The sequence below is a fragment of the Cetorhinus maximus genome, chromosome 18 (genome assembly GCF_964194155.1).
Source record: "Cetorhinus maximus chromosome 18, sCetMax3.hap1.1, whole genome shotgun sequence".
NCBI classification, from domain to species: domain Eukaryota; kingdom Metazoa; phylum Chordata; class Chondrichthyes; order Lamniformes; family Cetorhinidae; genus Cetorhinus; species Cetorhinus maximus.
The window spans coordinates 2,081,976-2,099,909 of NC_135896.1; the positions used below are offsets into that span (position 1 = coordinate 2,081,976).

At 46.3% G+C, this 17,934-nt stretch overlaps 1 protein-coding gene across 1 annotated transcript in view; it reads left to right on the forward strand.

Moving 5' to 3' along the window:
• The first annotated feature begins 3,521 nt into the window (after positions 1-3,521).
• Positions 3,522-17,934, forward strand: part of LOC144693430 (kelch domain-containing protein 1) — a 28,118-nt gene continuing 13,705 nt past the window's right edge. The window contains exons 1-6 of the mRNA XM_078563306.1: positions 3,522-3,662; positions 7,551-7,656; positions 14,110-14,235; positions 15,082-15,232; positions 15,851-15,880; positions 17,190-17,312. Coding sequence (XP_078419432.1) covers positions 3,571-3,662; positions 7,551-7,656; positions 14,110-14,235; positions 15,082-15,232; positions 15,851-15,880; positions 17,190-17,312 — 628 coding nt within the window. The 5' untranslated portion in view covers positions 3,522-3,570. The remainder of the gene's footprint in view (positions 3,663-7,550; positions 7,657-14,109; positions 14,236-15,081; positions 15,233-15,850; positions 15,881-17,189; positions 17,313-17,934) is intronic.

Sequence of the window (17,934 nt, forward strand, 5' to 3'; positions counted from 1 at the left end):
ACTGCTTCACTCAGTTATTGAATAGTTAGAACACTTAGAGTAATACACTTAATATGGATATACAATTGCACTTAAACGGGCAAAGGAAACTTGTATGGGACTTGTTAACATAGCTTTTTGCAGCCAGAGAATCTTGTAACATAAAGTGGGCCAAATGGCCTCCTGCTTGTACTGGCTCTTTGAAGAAGCCATTTGATTAGCCCTACTCCCCTGCCCTTATCCCATACCCCTGCAAATGTTTCAATCCAGTTCCCTTTTGAAAGTTATTATTGAATCTGCTTCCATCAGCCTTTCGGGCAGCATGTTCCAGATCATCATAACCTGCTATGTAAATATTTTTCCTCATCTCCCCTTTGGTTCTTTTTCTAATCATTCTAAATCTGTGTCCTCTGGTTATCATTCCTCGTGTCACTGGAAACAGTTTTTCCTCACTCTCAAAACCCTGTGATTTTGAACAGCTCTATTACATTTCTCCTAAAACACTCCAATGAGGTCAATCCCAGCTTCTCTAATCTCTCCACAACAGTAAATGCTGGTAGTGAATGCTTAATACAGGACTTTTTATCATAATTAAAGTATCCCTAGTGTTTTTATAATATATAGTGTACAGTGTTTCTAAAATCTATAACATAACACAGATGAGGAGGAATTTCTTCTGAGGGTAGTGAATCTGTGGAATTCTTTACTGCAGAGAGTGGGTCGTTAAGTATATTCGAGGCTGAAATAGACAGATTTTTAATCAGTAAGAGAATCAGGGGTTATGGGGAAAAGGCAGGAAAGTGGAGTTGAGGATTATCAGATCAGCCATGATCTCATTGAATGGCGGAGCAGACTCGATGGGCTGAATGGCCTACTTCTGCTCCTACATCTTATGGTCTTATATAGTGTTGCTATTGGTCATGCTGAACAGCCTCTCACCACCAACTGTTAAACCTCATGTTGCTGGAGTGGATCTGATTCACTCATTGTTTTTATCTTTCACTTTACTTGTTTAATGATGGACCAGGATTCTCAATGCTGGATATTTGCTTTAAGGTAAAGATTGAGAGATTCTGGCCCTATCAGCCTTATAGCAAGTCCAACAACAATTCAGAAGAATGATACTTGGGATGAAGGAACTGGGTTCTCGAGGAGAATCTGGGTCCCTTGAGTTGTTAAAGGATGAACTGATTGAGGTCTGCAAAATAATGAAGATGATTGACTTTGTAGAAAGGGAGTGATCTTTTGAACAGGTTGAGGACTTGTCAAACCCAAAGAGGCAAGGAAAAGGGAAAATTAACAAAAAAGATTTTTATGTTACATTATACTGCTGATAAAATCTATCATGAAGAACTTGCGTTTCCATATCCCCACATGTCCTCTAGAAAGCCCAAAGTGTTTTTGAAGTGTCATCACTTGTCAAAATGATTGTAGGGGCGTCAGCAGAGGACAGAACTAGGCTCAGGTCTGATGCTCTCCAGAGTTGAAATCCTGTCACGATTCACTGCCTCACACACCTGAAGAATGGTCACCTTGTTGAGGTTATAGAGGGTCCCCGATTCAGGGTGTGTGTTTCAGGATGTGTCGGAGAGAAGGTCTACACCAATGTGTAAGATAGTTTAGGGAAGGGAAAAGTCCAATTGGGAATATCTTTTTAAATTAGACCGTAAAGATGAAGGGGAAGTGATTCAAACTAGCAAAAGGTAAATGTGGGAAATTCGTCTTCACACAGAGTGATCGATGTGGGGAATGGATGTGGAAGTGAAAACTCTGGGATCAGTTGTGAAACAACTGAATTATTGAAACTTTTTCTTTGTGGGGGCACTATCACCACATAGATTGAGAAATGGACTCATTATCCCACTGGGAGGGGGTGGTGGGGGGAGGCAGATATTGCCCACTCTTATCCCAGTGATTCCATATACAATCCATCAATATTAACACATCCCTCAAGCACAAACACTCAGTCAATGACTTGAGTGGGAGTGCCGGGGATCATGAGTGGGAATCCCAGGGATAATAAATGGGAATCCCTGGGATCATGAATGGGAATCCCAGGGATAATAAATGGGAATCCCAGGGATCATGAGTGGGAATCCCAGGGGTAATAAATGGGAATCCCTGGGATCATGAGTGGGAATCCCAGGGATAATAAATGGGAATCCCTGGGATCATGAGTGGGAATCCCAGGGATAATAAATGGGAATCCCTGGGATCATGAGTGGGAATCTCTGGGATAATAAATGGGAATCCCTGGGATCATGAGTGGGAATCCCAGGGATCATGAGTGGGATAAGGGACCTGTTGCCAAACTCCCCTGTTGCTTAAACCAGGTGAAGAGGGGCGGGACTTTAGGGTGACGTCATCGCGCACATAGTCCGTACGTCAGGTGCGGGTGGGCGTGGCTCCCGTGGTGCAGCGCGGGAGCGGGAGATTTGAATGGGGCTGGAAGTGGCTGAAACATGTGGATGAGTGAGAGGGGAAAAATGGAGTTTTACTTACTCTGTTCACTCACTGAGCCTCCTGACAAGTTACTCAGGTAAAATAGAGAGAGGGGGGAAGGGTAATGGGGGCAACAAAGCTTACACCCCATTAGCAAAACTTTAATTCAGTTTTTCTCACCCTGTCTGGAGATGGGAGATTCACTTCTTTAAAATCCAAATAATCCTGCTCTTCCTTGTACAGCATATGGTTTTGTAGGAGTTGTACCTTGAACTAAACTATAAATTAAATTTCACTGTAGTCAGGGGTGGGAATGGACTGTTGTATTGGATGGTGCTGCAGCACATTCTCCCTGTGGCAATAAGGATAGTGGACACACTTCATGCCTCAGTTTTTACCTGAGGAGGGGGAATGGAAGGTCCTGTTTGCATTCTCTGCACCAGTCCATATCTCAACAAAATGTACCTTTAACAAATGAGTCCAACAAGGATATTCCTGTCTTGTCAGACAGTTGCCAGGTCCTCCCCGCGCCTCCTCTCTCTATCCATCCCTATTATAATGCTTACTCTGTTGAAAACTCAAACCTGCCGCCACCTGGAAACTATTGTCTGTATTTTGCTGGCATTTATTACCCATACTCTTGTTCCCCTAAGTAGGTGATGACATATCTATATCTTGAACCAGTGCATTCTGTGGGGTGTTTGCCCAGTTCTATTCTTCGTTTGATGCAGCTGGGGAGTATACTAGACCACTTCAGAGGGAAACTAAGAGTCGATCAGTGGTGGACTGGAGTCACATATGAGGCAGGTTTCCTTCCCTAAAGGACATTAGTGGACCAGATGGGTTTTTATGGCAATCTGACATCTTCATGGTTGCATTTACTGAGACCAGCTTTTTAGTACAGATTTTTAAACTAAATCCAAATTCTCAAACAATTTCTTTCCTGTTGTGGAGGTTTCCCAATAAACAAGATGATGAGTGAAGTCTGTACAGCTTTTTGCTGGAGGCAGTTTTAGACTAACTCAGAGTTTTGACTTGTTTCCTTTCTGCCTCTTGCCTTGCAGAGAGCACAACGGATCTTTCTTCCATTGCCAGTTGGCGTTGCCTCTACCAGAGCACCTGGTTATTTTTGGTTTTGGGAACTGGAACATGCCCATGGAGGAGACCTTTTTCTCAGTCGAGGTGTTGGTGAGCACTGAAGTAAAACCCCAGAGAATCGGAATACTTTCCTCAGCAGTGAGGTGAGACCTGTTCTGTTTGGCAAGTGTTGCTATTAGATATCATAGACTTTGAGTGTTTGTGTTTGAGGGATGTGTTAATATTGATGGATTGTATTTGACTGTCCCTGTGTCACTGGAAATTGCATAGCATTATGAGGTAGTTACATCAAAGAAACTGGCCATTCGGCCTGACTGCTTAATCACAGAATTGTTACAGTGCAGAAGGAGGCCATTTGGCCCATCATGTCTGCACCGGCTCTCCGAATGAGCATTATGACTCAGTGCTGTTCTCCTGCCATTTCCCCGTATCCCTGCACATTGTTTCTATTCAAATAATCATTTAATGCCCTCTTGAATGCCTCGACTAAACCTGCCTCCACCACACTTCCAGGCAGTGCACTGCAGACCTGAACCACTCACTATGTGAAAAAGTTTTTTCTCACATGGCATTTGCTTCTTTTGCAAATCGCTTTTAAAATCTGTGCCTTCTCATTCTTGATCCTTTTATGAGCTGAAACAGCTTCTCTCTATCTACTCTGTCCAGCCCCTTCATTGAACACCCCTATCAATTCTCCTCTTAGCCGCCTCCTCTCCAAGGAGAGTAGTCCTAACTTCTCCAATCTATCTTCATAACTGAAGTTTCTCATTTTTGGAACCATTCTTGTAAACCTCTTCTGCACTCTCTCCAATGCGTTCACATCCTTCCTAAAGTGCGGCACACAGAACTGTACACAATACTCCAGCTGAGGTCTAACTAGTGTGCTATACAAGTTCAGCATAACCTCCTTGCTCTTGTACTCTATGCCCCTATTGATAAAGCCAAGGATACTGTGTGCTTTATTAACTACTCTCCCCACCTGTCCTGTCCTGCCACCTTTAATGACTTATACACATTATACACCCAGGTCCCTCTGCTCCTGCACACCCTTTAGAGTTGTACCCCTTATTTTATATTGTCCCTCCATGTTCTTCCTACCACCCACTCCACCAACTTGTCTGTCCTTTTGATGTTCTACATTGTCCTCCTCACAGTTTACAATACTTCCAAGTTTGTAACATCTACACCAAGGTCTAGATCGTTAATATATATCAGGAAAAGCAAGTGTCCCAATACTGACCCCTGGAGAACTCCACTACAAACCTTCCTCCAGCCTGAAAAATATCCATTAACTATAACTCAGCCAATTTTGTATCCATGTTGCTACTGTCCATTTTATTCCACGAGCTATAACTTTTCTCACAAGTCTGTTGTGTGGCACTGTATTGAATGCCTTTTGGAAGTCCATGTACATCACATCAACAGCATTACCCTCATCAACCCTTTCTGTTACCTCTTCAAAAAACCCCAAGTTCGTTAAACACGATTTCCCCTTTAGAAATCCATGCTGGCTCTTCCTAATCAACCCATAGTTTTCCAAATGACTACTAATTCTATCCTGAATAATTGTCCCTAGGAGCTTCCCCACCACTGAAGTTAAACTGACTGGTCTGTAATTGCTGGGCTTATCCTTACAACCTTTTTTTGAACAAGGGCGTAATGTTTGCAATTCTCCAGTCCTCTGGTACCTTCCCTGAGTCTTGGGAAGACTGAAAGATTATGGCCAGCGCCCCTGCAATTTCTACTCTCACTTCCCTCAGTGTTCTTGGTTGCATCTCATCCGGTCCCGGTGCCTTGTCAACTTTAAGTACTGACAGTTTATCCAATACCATCTCCTTATCAATTTGAACCCTTCTAGTGAGAGAGTTTCCTCGTCTGTCACCATGGCCTGGGCAGCACCTGATTCCTTGGTAAAGACGGATGCAAAATATTCATTTAACACCTCAGCCATGGCCCAGTTTCCATGTGTAACTCCCCTTTCTGGTCCCTAATCAGCCTACACTTCCTTTTACCACCCCTTTTACTATTTATATGCCTATAGAAGACTTTGGGATTCCCCTTTATGTTGGCTGCCAGTCTTTTCTCATATTCCCTCTTCGCTTCCTTTCTGAACCTTTTGCGTTCAGCTTGGCTCTCAATTGTATTTTCTACCTGATGTTTATGTTCCACGCAAACCTCCTCCCAACTGTACAGCATCTCACCATATTAGAAGAAACTGTTCATTTTTCCCTTGTGTTTATCCATCTTTCCCTTAAATACATCTATCCTACTTACCTTAACCATTCCTGATGGTGGTGAGTTCACCGTCTCTGGATAAAAAAGTTCTTCCAGAACTCCCTATTGGATTTATTTGTCACTATCTTATATTTATAGCCTCAAGTTCTGGTCTAACCTGCAAGTGGAAACACCTCTACATTTAGAATTTGATCAGTAGACTGTAAGTTTAGAACTGGTGTACAGGTTTTCTAATGGAGTGACCATGTAAGGCTTTCAGTATGGGATAATTCAGTGGAGTCAAAAACCCTAGAATTCCTCAGGAAACAGATGGATATTATGCTCAACAGCACAGGAGGGCATTTGCCCCATTGTTTGTAGATCAGCTGCTGGACTCCATCTGATGGCCCAGTGCAGGATAAGCTTCCATTACTGCTCCCTGGTGATTTCTAATCAGTGTTTTGTTTTTGTCTGCTTTTGAGATTGCCAACGGCAGCCTCAAATTTGATGCCTTGTGTTAATGCAGATCATGTTTTCTTGCTTGAGTTTGGACACTATGTTCTGTCAGGCCCAATGGCTGATTTTCAAGCTTACTGATCATGTTGAAACTGGATATTGTACTGCGAGAGGAGGAGGAGGGTGTAGAACTGGCTAAAGGTAAAGATGGGTGACAGATTCTGCAATTAACACACAAATTCATTGTGCTGCACGAACGCAGAGCCAACCAGATGCTGAGGATTGACACTGTGCTACATCGTCATGCTGGAACTGCACTCAGCACTGGTCATACTACACCTCACACCCTGTGTCCAGCTTTGGTGACCGAGAGGCAAGGGGAACTTTTTTAAGGGTTGGACCCATGTGAAGGGAACAACTGAAGAAACTGGTTCTTGAAAAGGATGTGACTGAGAGGGGATCTTTTAATAGGTAAATATTTGGTAATTCTGGAGCAATGCTTCATTATACTGAAACATTGTTAGATAAGGAGAGGTACAAGGAAGAAATTCACAGGGAGCAATCCACAGTTGGGATCACCTGGATAGGCTTATTTAGACCAAAACTTCTGACCCATTCTGAAGGCTGTTCGATGATTCAATGAGAGTCAATACTTTCTGTGCTCTGGATGATGAGATAAGATGCGCTGGATGATGAGATAAGATGCGCTGGCTGATGAGATAAGATGCGCTGGCTGATTCAGCTGAATGTTAGGCAATGGCAACCTGAATTTATACAGTGCCTGAGCTCAAGGTCTCAAAGCGCTTCAGTCGAGTGTTATCTAACACTCAGTCACCTAAGATATTAGGACAGGTGACCAAAAACTTAGTCAAGGAGATGGGTTTTATGGAGTGTCTTTAAAGGAAATGAGGTGGAGAGGTGTAGAGAGGGAATTCCAGCGTTTGGGGCCCAGGCAACTGAAGGCATAGCCACCAATGGTGGAGTGATTATAACTGGAATGCACACGAGGCCAGAATTAGAGGAGCACAGATATCTTGGAGGTTTGTGGGACTGGAGGAGGATAGAGAGATGAGGTCATGGAGGGATTTGAAAACAGTGTTTGAAAATCAGGCTGTTGCTTAACCAGAAGCCAGTGTGGATCAGCAAGCACAGGGTGTGATCAGGAGCTGCTGTGTGTTAGGACACGGGTAGCAGAGTTTGATGAGCTGGAATTGCAGAGGGTTGAAGCTGGGAGGTTGGTCAGTAGAGTCTAGGAACAGCTGAGTCTGGAGGTAACAGGTGTAGGGATGTGGCCAGTGTCACTGGGTGGGATTCTAGGCTGCTACGTGCCCTGAGTGCTTGTCTTTGTTTCTACTCCGTAGGTGTCTGGTGTGGCAGGGAGACTGGAGGAGAGACCTGACAGCAGCTGCCATGGAGGAGGCAGAGAGAGGGGGCCAGGGGACCCTGTGTCTGATCCTGAATGGACAGGTAGGAGGTGGTGAGATTTACACAGTAACTGTGAATAAAAAAAGGAGTGGAGTTGCTAAAAATCTGAATTTAAAACACACAACGCTGGAGTCTCACAGGGCTACACCTGAAAGGACAAGCTAATGGATTGTTTGGCCACTTTCAATCATAGATTCTTACAGCACAGGAGGCCATTCAGCCCACCATGCAGGTACTGGCTCTTTGAAAGGGCTATCCAATTAGTCCCACTCCTCTCTCCCTACAGACCAGCATTCATTTTACCTCATACTCTTCAATGTGTTCCCCCCACCACCACCTCAAACTGGAATTTAACTGGATGCTCTCACAATTCTGCTGCTGATCCTCATTGTCCTTTACATCGATCTGTGAGCATGAATCTCTGCTCCAGGCTGTGCCGGATTCCGGCCGGTGCTGTGCCGGATTCCGGCCGGTGCTGTGCTGGATTCCGGTTAGTGCTGTTCCATCTCCCATCCCTCATTAAGTACCGTCAGTGCTGTTTAACCCCGGGAGTAGCTTGTTTTGTGCCTCGAGGGGGGTAGTCTTCTGGGTTTAACATAAAAATGGATTCCTTCCTTGCTCTCTACCTCTTAAAGGAAAAGGAGCAAAAGTAGCTCTGTAAAGATTGGAATGTAGGTAGACTGGGTCTGCAGCAGGTGGTGAGGGAGTCAACCAGTGGGAACAGCCTACTTGACCTCAACCCCACCAATCTGCTCGTCGCAGATGCATCTGTCCATGATAGTATCGGCAGGAGTGACCACTGCCCAGTCCTTGTGAAGACAAAGTCCCATCTTCACTGAGGAGTGCCCTCCATCATGTTGTATGGCACCATCACCGCGCTAAATGGGACGGAATCAGAACAGAAGAGCTCTGAAGAAGAGTCATATGGACTTTAACATTAACTCTGTTTCTCTCTCCACAGATGCTGCCAGACCTGCTGAGTTTTTCCAGAATTTTCTGTTTTTGTTTCAGATTTCCAGCATCTGCAGTATTTTGCTAGATTCACCACAGATCTAGTCGATGGGAATCAGAGGGAAAACTCTCCGCTGGTTGGAGTCATACCGAGCACAAAGGAAGATGGTTGTGGTAGTTGGAGGTCAGTCACCTCAGCTCCAGGACATCACCGCAGGAGTTCCTCAGGGTAGTGCCCTCGGGGATGGTGTCCTCGGGGATGGTGTCCTCGGGGATGGTGTCCTCGGGGACGGTGCCCTCGGGGACGGTGCCCTCAGCCGGGGGGCAATATAATTTTTATTTTTCCGATGGGTCTTTGAGATTTCCTCGGTCTACGTTTTGGTTTTCAGGGGCTCCTTAGATCTAAAAATTTGAGTTAGCAACTCAACCGTTATTAAAGCAGGAATTTGTTAATTCGCCCCACGCCCCCCTTAAAGGATATTTTAAAAAGCAAGAGACTTGGTGCTGGGCAGGTGAACAAGAATCCAACAACAATTCTACAGTTTTCCTTCACTCACCACACCCCACACCCCTCCAGACACCCTCCTCTAGTGCCTGACAGTAAAGCAAGCACCAGGCCTGGTAGGTCAGGCTATTCTGGATCAACAGGACAAACTCCCAACTTTATCTACACATTGAAACTCTTTATTTTAAGAAAATAAGAGCTCCAAAAAAGCTTGTGTACAGACAGACACTTCGATAGCAGAAACACTTGAAGAAAAACCTGAGGGGAACAGAAAAAAACTAGACATCCCCCCCCACCCCGCAAGTGTTTATTCACCCTCTACCCCATATCTCTCCACTTTGAGCTTTACTCCAAAATAATTTATTGGACGAATATAAAAGAGGAAGGAAGCTATCGGAATGGTTTTAACCTTCCTGTTTCGTTATTGTTATCCTTGTCAGCACGTTTACAAACAGGCCCGGGAGGAGGGTTTAAGATATTTTTAAAAGAACAAGTCAGGAAATCATAATCATAAATTAATAAAATAAGCTGTAAGTGTAGAAGTGAGAAATGTTGCCTGTTGCCCAAACCCTCCTGCTGTTTCCCCCTCTCCTCCCTCAGTCTCTCACACTCCATCTCACATTCCCTCTCCCCCGTCAGACACGGCCAGAACCACTGGACCTGTACTGGATCCATCCCCATCTTGGCCTCCATCTCTCCTCTCTCTCCCATGCTGCTGCTCCAACTCCCCCAATCACACGGTCCCTCCATTCCCCCCACCTTTGCTGGTCCTCCAGTCATAGATTCTGTCTTTGGAGGAGCATCAAGAGTGGGAGGAATGGAGGGACCATGTGTCTGGAGGAGCTGGAGCAGCGAGTATAGGAGAGACAGAACCTGCGATTGGAGGAGCTGGAGCAGCGAGTGTGGGAGAGACAGAACCTGCGATTGGAGGAGCTGGAGCAGCGAGTATGGGAGAGACAGAATGTGTGATTGGAGGAGCAGCTCCTCACAGGTTCTGTGTCTTCCACACTTGTTGCTCCTCCAATCAAAACTCTACATGTTTCCCTATTCCCAGGGAAATCTGCACCAGCAATTTGTTCAGCCCTGGACCATGGAGGATCCATAATGTAAGGGGTCGACCTTCTTAAATTTTTCACCCCTGTCGTTGCTTTCTCAGGGGCTACTTGTGATGTTTTGAGGGGGAGTTCACCTGCCGCCTCTGTATATTTTGAACCCTGTTCCTCAGGGTAGTGTCCTACGCCCAGCCATCTTCAGCTGTTCATCACTGATCCTCCCTCCATCATGAGGTCAGAAGTGAGGATGTGCAATCATCAGCGATCAATAAGATAAAAGCAAAATACTGCAGATGTTGGAAATCTGAAACAAAAACAGAAAATGCTGGAAAAACTCAGCAGGTCTAACAGCATCTGTGGAGAGAAAGACAGAGTTAACGTTTTGAGTCCGTATGACCGGTTGGGGGTAGGATTAGTAAGTTTGCGGATGACACAAAGATTGGCCGGGTGGTTAACAGTGAGGTTGAGTGTCTTGGGCTACAGGAAGATATAGACGGGATGGTCAAATGGGCAGATAAGTGGCAGATGGAATTTAACCCTGAAAAGTGAGAGTTTTGGAAGGAGTAATTTGACAAGGAAGTATTCAATGAACGGCATGGCACTAGGAAGTTCTGAGGAACAAAGGGACCTTGGCGTGTGTGTCCATAGATCTCTGAAGGCGGAGGGGCATGTTAGTGGGGTGGTGAAAAAGGCATATGGGACACTTGCCTTTATCAATCGAGGCATAGATTACAAAAGTAGGGAGTTGTATAGAACCTTGGTGAGGCCACAGCTGGAGTACTGTGCAGTTCTGGTCGCCACATTATAGGAAGGATGTGATTGCACTGGAGGGGGTGCAGAGGAGATTCACCAGGATGTTGCCTGGGATGAAACATTTAAGTTATGACGAGAGGTTGGATAGACTTGGGTTGTTTTCGTTGGAGCAGAGAAGACTGAGGGGTGACCTGATCAGGGTGTACAAGATTGTGAGGGGCATGGACAGGGTGGATAGGGAGCAGCTGTTCCCCTTAGTTGAAGGGTCAGTCACGAGGGGACATAAGTTCAAGGTGAGGGGCAGGATGTTTAGGGGGCATGTGAGGAAAAACCTTTTTACCCAGAGGGTGGTGACGGTCTGGAATGCGCTGCCTGGGAGGGTGGTGGAGGCGGGTTGCCTCACATCCTTTAAAAAGTACCTGGATGAGCACTTGGTACGTCATAACATTCAAGGCTATGGGCCAAGTGCTGGTAAATGGGATTAGGTAGGTAGGTCAGGTGTTTCTCATGTGTCGATGCAGACTCGATGGGCCGAAGGGCTTCTTCTGCACTGTGATTCTGTGACTTGGTAACCCGCAGGATGTGGATAGTGGTGGATTCACGATGTTAATGCCATTGAATGTGAATCAGCAGTGAACATGCCGACTTCTAACCTTATGATGTGGGGGAGCAGCTGAAAATGGTTGGGCCTTGACACTATCCTGAGGAACCCCTGCAGTGATGCCCTAGAGCTGAGATGACTGACCTCCAACAACCACAACTATCTTCCTTTGTGCTAGGTATGACTCCAACCAGCAGAGAGTTTTCCCCCTGATTCCCACTGACTCCAGTTTTGCTAGGGATCCTTGATGCCACACTCGGTCAAATGCGGCCTTGATGTCAAGGGCAGTCACTCTCACCTCACCTCGGGAGTTCAGCTCTTTTGTCCATGTTTGAACCAAGGCTGTAATGAGGTCAGAAGCTGAGTGGCCCTGGCGGAACCCAAACTGGGTGTCAGTGAGCAGGTTATTGCTAAGCAAGTGCCGCTTGATAGCACTGTTGATGACACCTTCCATTACTTTGCTGATGATCGAGGGTAGTCTGATGGGGCGGTAATTGGCCGGGTTGGATTTGTCCTGCTCTTTATGTACAGGACATATCTGGGCAATTTTCCACATAGCCGGGTAGATGGCAGTGTTGTAGCTGTATTGGAACAGCCTGGCTAGGGGCGTGGCAAGTTCTGGAGCACAAGTCTTCAGTACTATTGCTGGAATATTTTCAGGGCCCATAGCCTTTGCAGTATCCAGTACCTTTAGCCATTTCTTAATATCACGTGGAGTGAATTGAATTGGCTGAAGACTGGCAGCTGTGATGCTGGGGACCTCTAGAGGAGGCCAACGTGGATAATCCACTTGGCATTCCTGGCTGAAGATTGTTGCGAATGCTTCAGCTTTATCTTTTGCACCAAGTGCTGGGCTCCCCCATCATTGAGGATGGAAATATTTGTGGAGCCTCTTCCTCCAGTGAGTTGTTTAATTGTCCACCACCATTCACAACTGGATGTGGCAGGACTGTAGAACTTAGATCTGATTTGTTGGTTGTGGGATCGCTTAGCTCTGTCTAGCTCTTGCTGCTTATGCTGTTTGGCATGCAAGTAGTCCTGTGTTGTAGCTTCACCGGGTTGACTTCTCATTGTTAGGTATGCCTGGTGCTGCTCCTGGCATGCCCTCCTGCACTCTTCATTGAACCAGGGTTGATCCCCTAGCTTGATGGTAATGGTAGAGTGGGGGATATGCTGGGCCATGAGGTTACAGATTGTGTTCAAATATAATTCTGCTGCTGCTGATGGCCCACAGCGCCTCATGGATGCCCAGTCTTGAGTTGCTAGATCTGTTTGAAATCTATCCCATTTAGCATGGTGATAGTGCCACACAACACGATAGAGGATATCCTCAATGTGAAGATGGGACTTCATCCGCAATGACTGTGCGATGGTCACTCCTACCGATACTGTCATGGACAGATGCATCTGCAGCAGGTTAATGAGGGTGAGGTCAAGTGTGTTTTTCCCTCTTGTTGGTTCCCTCACCACCTACCACAGATCCAGTCTAGCAGCTATGTCCTTTAGGACTCGGCCAGCTCGGTCAGTAGTGGTGCTACCGAGCCACTCTTGGTGATGGACATTGAAGTTCCCACCCAGAGTACATTCTGCGCCCTTGCCACCCTCAGTGCTTCCTCCAAGTGATTTTCAACATGGAGGAGCACTGATTCATCAGCTGAGGGAGGGCGGTACGTGGTCATCAGCAGGAGGTTTCCTTGCCCATGTTTGACCTTATGCCATGAGATTTCATGGGGTCCAGAGTTGATGTTGAGGACTCCCAGGGCAACTCCCTCCTGACTGTATACCACTGTGCCGCCACCTCTGCTGGGTCTGTCCTGCCAGTGGGACAGGACGTACCCAGGGGATGGTGATGGTGGTGTCTGGGACATTGTCTGTAAGATATGATTCCGTGAGGATGACTATGTCAGGCTGTTGCTTGACTAGTCTGTGAGACAGCTCTCCCAATTTCAGCACTAGCCCCCAGATGTTAGTAAGGAGGACTTTGCAGGGTCGACAGGCCTGAGTTTGCTGTTGTTGTTTCCAGTGTCTAGGTCGATGCCGGGTGGTCCGTCCGGTTTCATTCCATTTAGACTTTTTAGTCAATTTATACAACTGAGTGGCTTGCTAAGCCATTTCAGAGGGCATTTAAGAGGCAACCACATTGCTGTGGGTCTGGAGTCACATGTAGGCCAGATCGGGTAAGGACGGCAGATTTCCTTCCCTGAAGGACAATAGTGAACCGGATAGGATTTTACAACAATCGCTGATAGTTTAATGGTCACAATTACTGAGACTAGTTTTCATTTCCAAATTTATTAAATGAATTTAAATTGCACCAACTGCCGTGGTTGGATTTGAACCCATGTCCCCAGAGCCTGGACCTCTGGTTTACTAGTCCAGTGACATTAGCACTAAGCCACCACCTCCCCCTTAAATCACCGTTCCTTCACTGTCGCTGGGTCAAAATCCTGGGGCTCCCTCCCTAACAGTACTGTGGGTGTACCTACACCACATGGACTGCAGCGGTTCAAGAAAGCAGCTCACCACCATCTTCTCAAGGGCAATTAGGGATGGACAATAAATGCTGGCCCAGCCAGCGACACACTAGTCCCATGGATGAATACATTTTTAAAAAAGTGTCTTTTTCCTGCCAGTTGAAGAGGATGGATTTCTCGAGCAGTACACCTGTTGTCACCGCCAGGACTTGCCTTGCCCTGGATGATGCCCTAGCTGATTTCCTGGATGACATCTCCCCACTTTTCCCCTGTTTCCTTGCAGCTGTAAGTACCCCTGCAAGATTTCCTGTGGAGGGATTGGGAATGGGATTTCCCCATCGGAACGTGCAGTCGGAATCAATTCTCCGTCAGTCAGCTTGTGTCCCATGTTTCCTCGTATCATATGTATTCCTGATCTCTCTCCAAATCTGGGGAGGGATTTACCCCCTCGTTTATAAAACTTGAAACTGCCTTCTGGAGAGAAGGCTATGAAATAGTATGGATAAGGTATACCCGAATATCACTGTCAGAACAGCAGGAACAGGCCATTCAGCCCCTCGAGCCAGGCTTGCCATTCAATATAATGACTGATCTGTATCTCGGCTCTGTTTACCCACCTGTGATATCCTTACCCAACCAAGGTCTGTCCACCTGGATGTTGAAAGCTCCGATTGATCCCCAATTTATCCAGGGCAAGAGTTCTAGATTTACACTCTCCTCCGTGTGAAGAGGTGCCTCCTGATATCACCCTGAATGACCTGGCTCATATTTTAACATCCTGCCCCCCCATCCACACTGGAGAAATGGTTTCTCTCTCTTACTGTATCAACTCAGTTAATCGTCTTAAACATTTCAATTAGATCACCCCTTAATCTACTAAACTCAAGGGAATACAAACCTAGCCTATTAAACCGGTCCTCGTAATTTAATTCCTTTAGCTCGAGTATCATTCTGATGAATCTGCGTTGCACCCCCTCTGAGCCCAATATCTCCTTCCTGAGATCTACTGCCCATGAAACTTGACCGGTCTGTGCAGGAGGCATTGAAACCTTGGAGCGATGGGTGGGTGGGAGAGGGAGGGAGGGAGGGAGGGTGTGATATTCTGTCCTGCACTAACAATATTGTCCACAGCCTCACTGGAACTGTGCCCAGCTGCAGCAGGAGAGGAGCCAGAGGGTTTACAGAGAGACTCCTCGTCCTCCGGTGCCATCCTTCACTCCATCAAAGATTAAGGACTCTTCCGACACACGTGATGATCACCTGGATGAAGACGACCTGACAGGTGAAGCTCAGGTCACTCGCATTCGGAGAATGACTCGTCCGTCAAAAGTCACTTACCCCAGTGAGGAGCCTATAGAAGTTACCTGGTGTAGAGAAGGTTTAAGGGTAATTTAACTGGGGTGTTTAAGATGATAAAAGGAGTTGATAGAGAGAAACTATTGTCCCTGGTGGGGGCGGAATTCAAAACAAGGAGGCATAACCTAAAAATTCAAGGCAGGCCATTCAGGGTGAAGTCAGGAATCACTTCTTCACACAAAGAGTAGTGGAATCTGAAACACTTCCCCTCCACCCCCACCAAAAAGAAAGCTCTGGATGTTGGGGGGGGCGGGTCAATTAAAAATTTCAAACTGTGATTGATAGATTTTTGTTGGTTAAAGGGATTAATGTTAAGAGGTGGATGGAGGAGAAAGGGAACCCCCTGATGTTGCTGGCTAAACAGTCCTTTGAATGTTCAGTGATGTGGGGTTTCCAAGCTCTTCAAATAACCCAAACTGAGACTCCTACCATAGAGGGGGTGGCTGAGGGTTTGACATGTTGCTACATTGAGTGGCATTGCCATTATGTTGTGGGATGTGTGGATGAGCATTTCTATTGACTGCTATTCATTTCTTGTTTCTAGGGCGTGCTTTGGATGTGAAGAGGCTAAGAGGTGAGCTCAATCTGGTTGCAAGCTTGTGACTAAACCAATGCAGCTTTCATTTAACTTTGGGCTAGAGGAGGAGGAAACAGCTGGGGTTCCTGCTACCAGTCTACACAAGGACTCACTGGGGAAACAATGGAATAGAAAGCACCTTGGACTATGTATTGAACAATATACATGTGAGTCCTTGTGTTGAGGGGAACAAGGAGATGGGATATGCTCTCCAGAGTTTAATTACCCTCTGACACATTGTGTTCAGCCTCACTCACTATGAATGGACAGTAACATTAGCCGCACAGAGATTTGTTCTCAGACAAGGGCATACAAAACACAGAGGGACTGGGAAAATTTCTCCAATAATAACTCGCATGTTATGTTCAGAGAATCGGAACGATTGCAGTACAGAAGGAAGCCATTCGACCCATTGTGTCCACACCCACTCTCTGCAAAAGCAACTCAGAGTCCCACTCCCCTTCCTTACTCCCATAGCCCTGTAAATGTTCCCTCCTCAGATAATCATCCAATTCTCTTTTAAAAGCCTCGATTGGACCAGCCTCCACCACACTCTCAGGCAGTGCATTCCAGATCTGAACCACTCACTCTATGAAAAAGTATTTCCTGTATTTCTACACTGACTGCCTGTCCACCAAAACCTCAGTTTTTAAAATTGTTTTCCTTGTTTTCAAATCTCTCTCTGGCCTCACCCTCCCTATCTCTGTAATCTCCTCCAGCCCTTCAACCTTCCAGGATCTCTGCACTTCTCTAATTCTGGCTTCCTATATCCCCAACTTTCATCGGACCACCATTGGCAGCCATACCTTCAGCTGCCTGGGGCCTAGAGCTCTGGAAATCACCCCCCCCTCCCGCCGCCAACCCATCAAAACTCTCGCTTGCTGCTACATCCCTCCCAGCTCACTCTTGCCCCCCCATCCACCCCTCCACACTGCTCTCCTAAAAGTTTCTTTAACACCTTAACATTTTTTAAGCCTCCTGGACCAAGCTTTTGGTCATTTGTCTAACTGTGGCTTGGTCTTGGATTCTGTTTGGTAACACTGCAGTGTTACTATGTTAAAGGCACTTATTAAATACAAGTTATTTGTGTGCAGGAATCAACTAATCAGCTATATCATCCTCCTCAACGAGGCTGGGCACTGAAAGGCCTCCCCATTGCCACACACCACACCTCAGAGCAGGCATGAACTTGGGGTGCTGTGTTTTAAATGAAAGATTAGAGCCCTCATTACTGGGAAGGAAGCCTGACCCCTGCGCGCTCTGACTCATTCTCTCCCTCAATAACTCAGATCCTCCATCTTTGCAGCCTGTCCCAGTCCTCGCTGGGACCACACACTGTGTCTGAGCGATCCGGATACAGCGATTCTGATTGGAGGAAAGGGGAGACACAAGAGCTACTGTAAAGATGGCCTGTGGAGGCTTGAGATTGGTGAGTGTGATCCGGCCGAGATTGGCACCTGGAGACTTTGTTCGGTCCTGGGCACTGCACCTCAGGGACGCCGTGTTTGTCTTGGGAAAGGGGCTGCAGCGCCAGTTCACCAGAACGAGGATAAAAGCAAATACTGCGAATGCTGGAAATCCGAAATAAAAACAAACTGCTGGAAAAACTCAGCAACATCTGCGAACAGAGAAACAGAGTTAATGTTTCGAGTGGAATATTGTTCACCAGATTGATGCTAGGTTAAAGGTTAAATTATGAGAACAGCTTCTTGGACCATAGAGGAGGTTAGTATTCCCTTTGGTCTAGAAGGTTAAAGGGAAAGATAATTGAGCTGTTTAAGATGATTAAAGGTTTTGGTACAGTTGATAGAGAGTAATGGCTCAGTTCATAGCACCCTCGCCTTTGAATCAGAGGGTTGTGGGTTCATGTCCCACTCCCGGAAAACCAAGAACTGTGATTGTACTCGAAAGAGTTGCAATCTGTAACTCGAAAGAGTTTGATAGAGATAGGGGTGGCAAAGCGAGAGGATAAAACCTTAAAATTCGAGCCAGGCTGTTCAGGGGTGATGTCAGGAAGCATTGCTTCACACACAAGGGAGTGGAAATCTGGA